A 12,789-nucleotide genomic window follows, 5' to 3' on the forward strand; every position below is an offset into this window, starting at 1 on the left:
GACCACCCCCCACCCAATCTTGATGCCCTTTCAGACCTTCAGAGCTTCTTGTATCACTGCCCACTGGGTCAGCTGACATGTGCTGCCCCCACTATCAGGGAGCCCCCCACTGCCCATGACCTCTCTACCCAGCGGGGGTTAGGCACAGAAAACAGGCTCAGAGAGACGATGGGTCAGGACCACGTCCACACAGCAAGGAGCCAGTGGACTCCAGGCCAGGGTCCAGCTCTGCCTTACCGAAAGTCCCAGAGAGCAAGGACGCTGCCTCAGTCACCATGCGTCCCCAGGCCTGGCACAGCCTGAGCCCGGCACACCCTGTGTGAGGAAGGGCCCAGGGTGAGCTAGGGGAGGGGTGGCTGGCTGAGGCGGGCTGAGGGGCTTGAGGAAGAATGGGGAGAAGGAGGGCTTGGGGACTCAAGGCCGGTGGCCATTCCATGCGAATCAACCCCGATGGAAGCAAAGAAAAAGGAGTAAAACCGAATGTCCTCGGAAATTCCTTTAGTGCTCAGCTGTCCATGAAAACAGGATAAAGTGGCTTCCTCTGTCTGTGCTCCCGCTGTGCAGGGTGGAGGCGCTGAGCTCAGGCCAGGACTCCTGAGTCAGGGCAGGGGTGGGGTGGGGCTCTGAGCTGGAGAAGGGGCTCCAGCGTTGCTACTTGAGAGTGTCTAGGTGGGTGCAGACTTGGGAGAAGACACTGTCCACAGAACCTTCAGCATTGACCTATAGGGAGACAGGCCGTGAGCACAGAGATGCTGGCTGGGCCCCACTGAGGCAGGCTCCTCCTCCAGAGGCTGGGCCTGGCTCCGAGCCCAGCCACAGTGGACAGCAGCCCCTCATCAAAGCAGTGGGGAAACCAAGGCCCAGGGAGGAGGGCTGGCCCAACGACACAGCAATTTGAGGCCAATTCAGGCAAAAGCCCAGGCTTCCTAGGGCTCCGTTGGGCCTGCAGGGGGCGCACCTTTCGTACAATGCCACGTTTCTCATAGAAGACGATGACAGGTTCTGTGGCCTTGTAGTAGGTATCCAGCCGCTTCTTGATGGTCTCCTCATTGTCATCCACACGTCCACTGGTCTCTCCACGCTTCAGGAGCCGCCGCGTCATGGTCTCGGGGCCTGCGTCCACATACAGCAGCAGCGAGGGCTCTGCGATCTGCAGATGGGGCACTAGTCACAAGGGCCCCATTCCTGCCCCCTGGGGCCATCTCCTCCCCATCTTCCCACTTCTGGGGCCCCACTTGAGATCTACTCAGACCTTCAAGCCCTTTCCCGAAGCCGCCTGACAGACCTTCCGAAAACAATGCCCACAGAAGAAAGTCCACACACCTAAGAGGGCCTGCCCCCACCCCAGCCCTCATTTCCCGCTTCTCTCTCCTTCGTTCACCTTCCTTCAGCCACACTGACTCCCTGTGGTGAAGGATGGCTCTCATCAACCTCCTCCTGTATCAGGAAGCTCCCAGGAACTCTTTCCCCCAATAACAAGTGCTCACTTTCAGATTTGACCTAAACTCTCATTCCTCTGGTCAGTCTTCCCGAATACCATCCCCAGCCCCCTGGGACATGCTCTTCCAGTCCCCTTTACTTCTGCCTGGAGTGCCTCTGAGGAAGGCCAGGAGGGCCTCTGGATATTTTCCTAATGTCCCTCTCCCCAGCCTGGCCCGAGCCCCGGAGGGCAGAGAGGTGTGTATCTTACACCAGCGGGGCTGGGTAAGGACTTGACAAAGGAACCAGGGCTGAGTGAAGGAAGGAGTGAGGGGCTGCAGTGCTCTGCGAGGTTCTGAACAACGTCATTGTTATTGGAATAAGAGTTTCATCACCAGGAAGCGTGGGAGCGCAAGAAGGAATAAGGCTGACCCGTCTTCCTTTGGTGAAGACCTGGTGCCCCCTGGTGTCCAGCGTCAAAAAGACCAGGGCCTAGACCCCTGCAGGCCACAGCAGGGCTGGGCCCTGTGCCTAGCTGGCGCCCATATCAGAACCCACAACAGCCCCAGGAGGGCAGGGGACTTTCATTAGCCCCATTTTCTGAATGTGGCCCTGGGGGTCAGAGGTGACGTGACACAGCTGGTGCCTGTGGGCCAGGCCAGGACATGCCTGGGCTAGGTCCATGTCCTCCTAGTCTGAAGGAAGCCCAGCCAACCCCCATTTCACAGATAGGGAAACTGAGGCCCAAATCAAGGTAGACACTTTCTTGAGGTGTTGCAGCCACTTAAAGGTCAAGAAATACAGTGTCCTACCTCTGGATGAAGCTCAACGCTATGGAAGCCTAAAGATAGGCCTAGCCTCACAGAGATAGAGAGTGGGAATGAGGGTCTGATTCTGTCCCCAGCCCATCTCAGTCCTCCCTGCAAGGCCTAGAAAGAGTCCCTCTGCCAAGAAGCCCTCCCTGAGCCCCCCAGCACCCTTGCTGACCTCTCCTGCTTAGACACTTGCAGCTTTATCTGTTTTTCCCATATAGTTTGTGACGCCAGAGGTATGGGTGTATGTGCATATATGTGTGCCCCTGTGTGTGTATACCTGTGTATAGGTGTACTGAGTTCATGTACGTGCATTGCCTGAGGCACGTGTCTGTGCATTGCCAGATGTGTGTATACATGTACACAGCCTGTGTGCATGTATGCGTATGTCTGTGGCCTAGGGCACACATATGTAGTGTGCACATGTACGAGTGCTTGTGTGCCTGTGTGTGCACGCACATGCCTGTACGTGTGTATGTGGGCAAGGCACTCCCACCCTGTGGGCACCCATTTCAGACAGCTCAGAGGCATCATCCTCAAGGCCCACTCTCCAGGCAGACCACCTGTGGCCCCTGAAAGGAGACTGGACTCCACTCCCTGTCATTCAAGGTCTCCAGCCAGGCCTGAATGTCCCTCTCCCACATCCCTCCTAGGTGTCCTGTCCCAATAGCTTCTGTTCTCCCCACACCGGCCTGACCCTTCCAGCCGTCTATGTTATTCCCTGCCCCGCTGACCATGTATTTACAGGGTGCCAAGCCTCACTTTTGTAGGATACATACTCTCTAATCCCCACGATGGCCCTCAAGGCAGCTGTGCCCTATCTCTCCCCATTTTGCAGATGGGAACACTGAGGTTCACGCAGGCAGAATAACGGCCCAAGGACTTGAGCAGCTGAGCTGGAACCTGAGCCCAGGCTTGTGAACTCCCCAGCCTGGTGCTTCCTATGCTAGACTTTTCTTCTAGACTTCCAAGAAGAATCCCAGAAAGACTCCCCTGGTTTCCCTCCTTATCTCACCCCAAGCCCCACAGATCAGTCTCTCTCTCTGCCCGTCACATCAGCCTTCCCCCCACCCCCCACCCCCTGCCAGCCCATGTCACAGCCCCCGGAGGCCACCCACCAGGTGGTGCCTTACCCTCTGCTCAAACTCTATCCCCTGCTGTACTTCCCGAGGATAGCCGTCGATCAGGAAGCCTTTGGAAGTATCTACTTTGGCCACCATGGCATCCCGGAGCATGTCCAGCACTGTCTCCTGGGGGCACAGCAGAAGGAGGGGCCATGAGCCCCTCTTCCCCCCCTCATCTGGGCCCTGGAGTGTGCTGCCCCCCAGCTGAAAGCCCTCTGCTCTAACACAGATGTCCCAAGCAAGCCTCCCTCTCCTGGCCTTCTCTGAACTGAGAAGACTTGACTGATGGATCAAATCACTCATTAATTCAATAATATTAACTGAGCTCCTCCTCTCAGCCAGCTCCTGGTGAGGCCCCGAGGATACAGTTGTGAGCAAAGCAGTCCTGCCCTGCCCTTGGGAAACGCACAGTCTGCTGAGGGAACAATTACACAGCTGGTTTATCAATTTCCAAGCATGGTACAGGTTGTACGGGTGAAGAAAGGGGCTACTGGGGTATAAAGTTAGGGGGTAGTATCAGCCCTTCCTTTCAGGAAGGTCTGAAAGCTAAAGAGGAAAAAAAAGCATTCCAGGCAGGAAGGAGTATAATGAGTTTGAGGGGACAGAAAGGCCAGAATGTAGGAGGGCGGAGGGGTCAGCAAGGCAGGGTCCTGGAGACTCTTGGGAGCTTCTGGAAGGAATTTTCTGCCAAGGGCAATGGGGATTCACAAAAGGGTTCATAGTCAGGGAGGTCATGGTCAGCCTTGCCAGTTTGTCATGGGTTTTGCTGGCTGTCTGCTCAAGGCCACCATCACCCCCCGCCCCCCGCCCGGCCGGGGCCCACTCACCAGTGGCACCAGCTGCCCCTTCTCCATGATTTCCGACAGCATCTTGCCCCTGGCCGAGCCCGAGCTGACCTCGGCCCGCAGGAGGTCCCCGGTGGAGAGGTGGGTGTAGCCGTACTTCTGGACAATCTTCTCACACTGGGTGCCCTTCCCTGAGCCGGGCCCGCCTGCAAGCGCCCACCCATTCAGAAGCCCCAAGAAATGGGGCCCCCGCAGGGACAGGGTCTACCAGGGACATCCAGCGAAGGATGGGCAGAGCCCAGGGTGCAGCCCCAGGTCCTGGCTCCCCCCAGTGCCTGTGAAGACCCCCCTGCTAGTGCCTCACCCGCCTGCCTTGGACTCACCCACCACGAAGATGATCTTGGTTTTCTTCAGCTTCTCTGTGGGAGAGAAAAGGGGAGCAGGGTTCAGTCACTCGCTTGACAAATAGCCAGAAGCACTTCCAGAGTCTCAGGCCTGTGCTGGGCCGGAAGCAGAGGGACAGACACAGCCCGGGCTCCTGCCAGGGAGGCAGACAAGTCACAGCCCAGAGTGAGTGGTGATGGGGTGAGGAAAGCTCAGAGACTGGGACGGGTCAGAGGGAGAGAGGGTATTCTAGGCAGAGGGACCAGCAGAGGCACAGGCCGTGAGGGGGACTCCGAGGGGCTCAAATGCCAACCCTCACACCCCCTCCCTGGCTGGCGGGTAACCTCTAGCCTTAAAGTCTTCCTCACTGCGGGAGCTTCTCACTGAGCAGCAAGCACCCATGGTCCTGATCTGCTGTGTCCCCTACCCTTCCCCTGCCAGGCCCTGGGCCTGCCCATCCCCCACCCCGCCTTCCCTGGGTGGCACAAATGTGGAGTTGGCAACCACAACATATGTTGCTCTGGAGACAGTTGCCGGGGAAGAGGGCTGTGGTGGGTACGTGGAACTCTTGCCCAGAGAGGGACGCCAGCTTACATTCCGACCTCTGCCTCCCGGACCCTTAGAACTTAGAAAGACCACAGCCCCTCCGACAGAGGGAAACTGAAGCCTAGAGAGGCAGGGGCCTGCTCCAGGGCTTCCAGAACCTGAACTGGAAGCCAGGGCCTCTTCCCAGGCTGCTGGCCTTCCCTTCTTCTCGGGAGAAGCAGAACCTTGCTGTGAGACCTTACGAAAGAATTCCATGCCCCTCTCTGGTTCTCTGTCCCTGTCCCAAAGAGTAGGTGAGCTCGGCAGCTCCCAGGGGCCCTCCTGGCCATGGGGCTAGAGCCTAGAGGAGCTGTCAGATGAATGACTCCTCCTGTGGGTTCCCACCACCTGCCTGCCGTGTGACGGGCACAAGCCTGAATGTGGGGGAGGCCACAGCCCAGTGGCAGCTGACTTTTGGAGCCCCAGGGGTGAAAGAGTGACTGCTGGTTTCAGGCGGCAGCAGCAGCAGCAGCAGCCAGGCCCACTGGGCTCCTTTAAGAGCTGCCCAGGCTGAGGCACAGTGCCAGAGATGGGATGGGTGGCGCTGACAGAAGGCAGGCCAACTAGGCTCTCTGCTCATGACTCCTTCAAGGTCCAGCCCATAAGCGCCAGGAGGGTCCAAGACACCCTCAGGACCCTCCCCCACTGGATGACCAGGAAACTGCATCCCACAGAGGGGCATTTGCACACTTGGGGCTTCTCCACAGGGCAGGCCTCCCCTCGCCAGTGCCCACCCTCTCCAGAAAGAGGCAGGGATTCAGCTCTAAAAATACCAGCATAGGAGGTGAGCTGTGGGGCTCTCCTCAAGGAGGCCTCGTCACTTCTAAAATTAATCTTGAAGTTGGCACATTCTGTGAGAGGCCTGAGGAGGAGGCTGAAGGCTCCCACACAGGCCCCCTCCGGCAGTCCCAGAGCGTCTCCCGAAAGCACACCTCCTTAACAGATGGGCACACTGAGGCCCAGGCAGTGAGAGGAGAGGAGAGGAGCCTTCATACCTTCCATCCTGCCAGGGTCCGGGGAGCCGAGTCAGCGCTCTGCAAAACAAGGGTATAGATGGGGAAGGTGAGCGAGATTCTCACCACCCTGCCTCTGCTCCCACCAAGCCACTGGTGTGTGCCAGGCCCTGACATGCCTTCAGAAGGCGGAGGGGGCTGCTGGGGAAAGGGAAGGCCCAAGAGCCTGGATGACCTTGGGAAAGTCATCTTTCTTCTGTGTGCTTCCGCTGCCTCACCTGTCAAGAAGGACAGCAGCTTCCTCCTGGCCACTGAGAGGCATAAACAGAGACGCCAGCAACTACTCAGCTGCTCCCCTTGCAAATTCCAGAAAACAGAGCGCAGTCCTGCATCTGCCTGACACCTTGACAACGCTGGGCTCCCCAGGGCTGGGAGGAAAGCTGCTGGGGAGGCAGGAGGAGGGACAGGGAGCTGGGTGTGTCCTCCTCTGGGATGTGGTTTGGAAGCAGATACTCAAAGGGACACAAAAGTCTGAAGGGAGGAAGCTGGGGGGGCCATTCTTATGGACACTGTCCTGCAGTTTTTAAATAACGGGTCCCCAGGCTCTTGTTCCCTGGCCCCCTGCAGGACCAACTTCCACTCCCCATGTGGCCCTTGCCCCCTGACCCCTTTGAGGAGCTTGCTGCACTGCCCTCCCATCCCCTCAGCATATAGATCAACCCAACCCCTCCTGGGACCCCACTCTGCTTCCACAGCCCCCCAGGGATGTCCCTCAACCTCCCCTTACCATCAATCTCTTTAGAACTGCTGCCTATACACCTTTGGCCTCCACCCACCAGCCCTCCCCGAGGCTACTAGTAACCATCACAGCCGAATTTGCCTTGACCTTTGACCTTCAACCCTGTCAGCATTCCTCCTGCCTGGGACCCTCACCCCAGGCCCCTACTCCATCCTCTCACTGTTGGTTTCAGGTGCCCAGGAGTCCTCCCCACCCCATCCCTACCTAGCCAGCCCCCAGACATGCCAGAGGCCCCTCCGACTCTGAACTGTCCCTCCTGCGTCCGCAGCTAGATGCCCTTCTCTCACACCCATTTCCTCGCTGCATAAGCTGATCCCAGCCCTCTGGTTCCTGAACTTCTCTCTAGTCAGTGTCCTCAGGGCCACTTCCTTGTTTCAGGCAGGTGGCCTCGCTACTTCCATACCCCACCAGGCAATCTGCAGCATTTTCCCACAAGCATAGGACTATGTCGCTTGCCTGCCTAAAACTCTTCCATGTGTGGCCCTCTCATCTTCCAATATAAAGCCTGGGCCCCAAATGTAGCTGACAGCCTGGTGATTTGCCCCCACCCCTCTGCAGCTTTATCAGCTGCTGTCTGAACTGCGCTGGGAGCTCCCTCACCTACAGTGACCATTTCCCACCTCGAGGCCCCAGCTCATGTTGCACCCAATGTCTGGATGCCTCTACCCAAGGTGCTACTGTTTAAGACTCAATTCAGGTGTCACCTACTTCAGGAAGCCTTCCTGGACTCTGCCCTCCACTCCCACAATGGCAGATGCTTCCTCTAAACTTCTCTCAATATCACTGTATTGAATCTCTCTGTTGTACTGCAGGCCTGTATTCCCCTGGCCCAGGCTGAGCACAGGGCTGGGGAGCCTCACTCCATCCTCATAGCCGTCTTCGGAGGGAACTGAGGCTTAGAGAAGAGGAACTTGCTCCAGGGCCTGGCTGGGATCAAACCTGGAGCTGCTGTTTTCTGCTGCTTTGGGCCCAGCACTCAGTAGGTCCTTAAGCAGCTTTGCTGACTGTGCTGCTTGAGAGGCATGAGTGACAGCCTCTTTCCTGCTGAGTGTGCTTAAGGAAGGGTAGTAGCTGCCAACACTGTCCAGCAGCTGGCAGGGGAGGGGGAGGGTCCCCAGGCCAGGAACAGCCTGCAGTGACACCTGAGGAGTTGCCTCCAACCCCACCCTGCTCCGCCCCCTCCTAGTAACCTAAGCCCCTCTGTCTGTTGGCACCTGCCACCTACTGGGTCCAAAATAACCTGGGTCCTGAGGAGGCCTCACAGAGGCCAGGGGTCCAGGATAGAGTTGGGTTACAGACTCAGCACCCAGGCCTTATACGGCCCCCGGATCAGGGTGGTCTCCCCAGAAGCCTGAGGAGCAGAGGCCAGAAGGACAGAGACTTAACTTAGACCCAGGTCTCCCGTCTCCTGACCAAGAGCAGCCTTTAAAGTGGCTGGCAATCAACCAGGGTTCAAATCCCAACTCCATCACTCAGCTGTGTGACCTTGGGCAGCTGGTGTCCCTTCTTTGGGCCTGCACCCCAGGCCCTGTCCTGCTGCCCTGAAGAGTCCAGGGTTGGTAGCTGAGCAGTGTTCAGGAAAGTCCCCAAGTGCTGGCCCCAGCGCCCCTGCCCTTTCAGAAGGCTGAGGCAGGGGCCAAACATCCAGGGGGCATCCCATCCCCCCAGCACTCAAACTGACAGGATAGTTCCTCCAATCACAGAGGCTGCTCCCCCGCCCAGGTCATCGACAGAGGGAGTCAGGCCATAGCCCCCCTCCCTGGGCCCCAGCTGGGATGTGCCAAGGACAGGAACCTGGAGCTCCAGGAGTACCAGGCAGGACAAAGGGGTGACTGTTAGGAGGTTGGGAGGGACTGCAACACACACACACACACACACACACACACACACACACACACACGCACGCACAGTGTGGCATGAATACCCAGAGCAGAGCCTGGGAAGAATAGATAGGCAAGTATACACAGATCATAACCATGGACACACACAGCCACACAAACCCCAAGGATCCCCTGACGCCACAAACACGCACTCCCCAGATGCTTGCGGCTTCCCCAGTCCCCGGAAAGGCACTTCCCCCACGTGCACAGACAGACAGGGGCACACACTGACCTGGGGGTGGGGTGCGGCTGGGTGCCGGGGCCAGTGCGTGCCCTGCCTGTCCTCGCCAGCCACCCACCCGCAAAGGCGACTATTTATAAGGCTGTCAGCAGCGCGTGGCATGCCGGGAGCCAGCTTCGCGATGGCAGGAGGGAGGGAGGAGGGAAGGAGAGCAGACCGGGCAGGGAGGGGACTGGACCAGAGCAGAGTCTTAATGGGAAACCAGAGCAAGACTGGATGGAGTCGTCCATCCAGGTGGCTGTGCCTACACCTGCACACAGCACTTTACAGTTTGCTGAGGGTTTTCCATTCCGGCGTTACCTCCTCCGTGCCCACATTGCTCCAGGGGGACAGCACCAGGCTTCCCATATGACAGCTGGGGAAACTGAGGCCCAGATAGAAGAGGCTCTTTGTACAAAATCCCACAGCAAATTGGTGGCAGAGAGGCCAGACCAGGGAGGGAAGGGACCAAGACACGGATTCAGGGAGGGGACTGAGGCAGGGATTCAGGGAGGGGACCTAGGCAGGGATTCAGGGAGGGGACAAAGACACGGATTCAGGGAGTTTTGCTGGCCAGACCAGTCCCCCAGTCCCTCCTCAGATCCAGTCCAAGGCACCTGGGCCAAGACCCACCTGGAATTCCTCCTCCCTTGTTGGAAGGGATCCAAAGAACTCCTCTGGGACTGAAACTCTCCAGGACCCCAAAGACCACCCACGAAATCCTCTACCAGCTGGTGGTTATGTACAAGATTATAAAAAACCAACCCTGTCCCCATGGAGCTACCTGGCAGCTCCCAATGAGGCGAGCCTGAGTATGTGGGACATTCAGAACGCTGTACCCGGATGGGGGAACTGACGAACCTGATAAAAAGAACAGCCCCCATTAATAAGCACTTACTGCAGTACCAGGCACAGGGCAGCACACCAGACTCAGGCCATGTCTGTGAGTCCTTAAACATGGAGGAAAGTGAGGTTCACACCTGCCAAATAGCTTGCCTGAGGTTCCCAAGTAGAAAGTGATGTGTTTATCCATGGAGGCTGACATATGGCAGTAGGTGCTCAATTATGTAGTAGAACAGAGACCAGGACCAGGCAGCTTCAGAAGTCTGGCACTTGACCACTAACCCATGACCTCGGAGGCAGCAGTCTCAGATGATAGGGTGGGTTAAATTTAGAATTTGTCTTACAGGTACTAGGGAGCCATGGAAGGTGTTTGAGCAAGAGAGTGAGACTTCCCAGAGAGTGAGACCACTTTAGGTGGGTGGTTTCTTAGCAACAGCAGCAGCCTAGATACCAGAAGGCCTGGATCCAGTCCCAGCTCTGCCACTTGTGACATCAGACAAGGTCCCTACTCCTTAAGACCTTAGTCTCCCCATCTGTGGGAGGACAGGTGCTGAGTCAGAGGGTCTGCCTTAGAAGTTGTTTGAAAGGCCCTCTCCAAAAGGTGGAGGCTGACACCTGTGTGTCAGCTGTGTGCATTGGCACAACCTTTGGGGGAAGCAAATTGAAGATGTCAATCAAAATTTCAAATGTGCCCTTCACCTTTAGGAATCCCACACACGGGCACAAAATGTGTACAGGATGGTTTCCTAGTCCCGTGGGGACTGACTGGTGGGAGGGACAGTGGTACAGCCAGGCGGTGGAGAGGTGGTGACTGCCCTAGAGTCAACATGAGAAAGGAAGCCAGAGATCTGTGAGGCTGGCAGGGCAATAAAAACTGGCAAAAGCCCAGCTGCCCCGGACTTACCCACCTTCAACAATTCTAAACATGCAGGGACAGGGATGTGTGTGTGTGAAATCTAGTCCTCATTGTTTTTTCTTTGCATTTTGACATCTCTGAAATTGTGTTGTCTTATAATCAAATCAATGGCATCTTCGAGTTGATGAAATAAAGCAGAACTGAGAAGGAGATGTTTGTACGCATGATCTCATGGGGTGGAGGTGGGACTTGCACTGCTTTCTTTTCTTTCTTTCTGTCCTTCCTTCCTTCCTTCACTCCTTCCTTCCTTCTTTGTTTTTTTTTAATACAACAAGCATCTATCACTTTTTGTATGAAACCCTTTTAACACAGATGTACTAGCTCGAGGACATTATGCTAAATGAAATAAGCCAGTCACAAAAAGACGAATACTGTGTGATTCCACTTCCATGGGGCACCTAAAGTCGTCAAATTCATAGACACAGAAAGTAGGACGGTGTTACCAGGGCTGAGGGCAAGGGGAAATGGGAGTTTTTTAATGGGTATAGAGTTTCAGATCTGCCAGATGACAAAGTCCTGGAGATTTGCTTCACAACAATGTAAAAATACTTAACACTACTGAACTGTACAAAAGGGTTAAAAATGGTTAACTGGTAACTCTTATGTACTTTTCTTTCTTTTTTACCACAATAAAAAAACAAATTAAAAAATTTTAAAAACTGAAAAAAAGAAACCTATTTTAAATTTTAACTATTTCATTGATTTTTCACCTGTTGATTTTCCAGCAACGCTGGAATATTAGAATTTCAGGATTTTTTTTCTCAGATATAACCTATAGAAAGAAAAGGAAGGAGAGAGGAAGAGAGGCAGGGAGGGAGGAAAGAAGCAGGAAGGGAGGGAGGAAGGAAAGAAGGAAGGAATGAAAAAAGGAAGGAAAGAAGGGGGGGAGAGAGGGAAAGAAAAAAATTGCATGGAGGAAAAATCTGGAAGGTTATACCTTAGACTGTTAACAGGGAATAGGTGATGTTCTCACTTTCTATCTTATATCATTTGTATGGTTTCAGTTATTTTATAACATTAAAAATACCTAAAAACATAACCATATAAAATGAAACCAATTTTTAAAAGCATTTTAAAAATATTCTGGTTAAAGAAAGAATTCCCAGGTTTGAAAACAAGCCAGCATTGGAGACTAAATCTGGTCCGGCCTCACTCTGAGGTTCCCAGCTGGATCCAGGCATCAGCACACAGGGCCCCTAAGGGGCTGGCTGCCCCAACCGGGCCCAGCTGGACTACTGAGCACCCACAGGAAACTGGTTGATCCGGGAAGCACATGTGGGGTTTGCAGCTGGTGGGAGATGCCCCCACCCCCAAGCAGGGGTGGAGGGGCTCAAAGGGGTAAGAGGGATACACAGGGATGCAGGGAGACATGAACCCCAAATGAGGAGGTGGGTTTGGTCCTGGCCACAGTGAAGGTTTCAGAGCAAAGAGAACTGTGATAAGGTGGCTTCTGGAAGATAACTTTGGCAATGAGTGTACCAGTCCCCATGAGTGCCCTCTGGGAGGGCGGGGGGAAGTTTGTGGGGCTGAGGACTAGGCCCCAGGCCTCCTGCCCTCAGCATCCTCTACCAGTCCTACTTCTTGCTGCTGCTAAACTGAATTTTCCCACGGTTCGCCTCCAGCAACCTAGCCCCTCTTAAGCCCCTCCAGCATCTCCCTTCATAACCCCCAGTGGGCAGATTCCCAGAAGCCCCTGCACAGGGCTAGAGGGCGCTGCATTCCTGTATTCCCATCCCCATGCAGCGCCTTAGGCCCACCACATAATGTCTCTGCAAGGAGTCCGTTTCTCCAACACGCCCACCACCACCACCATTGCTATGCGTGGCTGGCTCAGGCTCTAGGCCAGGCAACCTCCCAGCCTCCTGACTGTCCTGCTGTCTGAGCAAGGATGACCTCTCCAAACAAGAGGGATTGGGCCTTTGTCCCCCTCAGGCTGGCACTCATGGCCTTTTGCCATCTGGTGCCAAGTGTTCTCATCTCCCACTGCTCCTTCCTTCTGTAGTCTTGCTGCCTACTGAGCAGTGAGGCTGTGGGTCCCACCACTGGGCTATTGTTTGGACCATTCTTCC

General features: G+C 55.6%; 1 protein-coding gene across 3 annotated transcripts; it reads right to left on the reverse strand.

Annotated features, from left to right (window-relative positions):
* Positions 1-481: 481 nt before the first annotated feature.
* Positions 482-9,108, reverse strand: AK1 (adenylate kinase 1). 3 transcript variants are annotated; one of them, XM_033123797.1, is made up of 8 exons: positions 8,974-9,053; positions 6,341-6,502; positions 6,105-6,143; positions 4,524-4,559; positions 4,183-4,346; positions 3,365-3,481; positions 959-1,150; positions 482-720 (listed from the first exon to the last, which is right to left on the reverse strand). In XM_033123797.1, the coding sequence occupies exons 3-8, from the start codon at positions 6,109-6,111 to the stop codon at positions 652-654; spliced, it is 585 nt and encodes a 194-aa protein (XP_032979688.1). In that variant the 5' UTR covers positions 6,112-6,143; positions 6,341-6,502; positions 8,974-9,053; the 3' UTR covers positions 482-651. The 3 variants fall into 3 exon arrangements, with proteins under 3 accessions (XP_032979688.1, XP_032979687.1, XP_032979686.1); XM_033123796.1 differs by lacking the exon at positions 6,341-6,502 and having other exon boundaries at positions 8,974-9,108; XM_033123795.1 differs by lacking the exons at positions 6,105-6,143; positions 6,341-6,502; positions 8,974-9,053 and adding an exon at positions 4,869-4,941.
* Between the last annotated feature and the right edge of the window lie 3,681 nt (positions 9,109-12,789).

Source organism: Rhinolophus ferrumequinum, chromosome 12 (assembly GCF_004115265.2).
Source record: "Rhinolophus ferrumequinum isolate MPI-CBG mRhiFer1 chromosome 12, mRhiFer1_v1.p, whole genome shotgun sequence".
Lineage (NCBI taxonomy): Eukaryota > Metazoa > Chordata > Mammalia > Chiroptera > Rhinolophidae > Rhinolophus > Rhinolophus ferrumequinum.

Excerpts from the sequence above, each read along its gene's own strand:
- AK1 (XM_033123795.1), bottom strand. The coding sequence starts at position 4,926 with ATGGGTGCTTGCTGCTCAGTGAGAAGCTCCCGCAGTGAGGAAGACTTT. Across the intron at positions 4,560-4,868 it reads GGAAGACTTTAAGGCTAGAG|AGAAGCTGAAGAAAACCAAG; the intron begins GTTACCCGCCAG and ends TCTCTCCCACAG. Across the intron at positions 1,151-3,364 it reads GGATAGAGTTTGAGCAGAGG|ATCGCAGAGCCCTCGCTGCT; the intron begins GTAAGGCACCAC and ends CCCCATCTGCAG.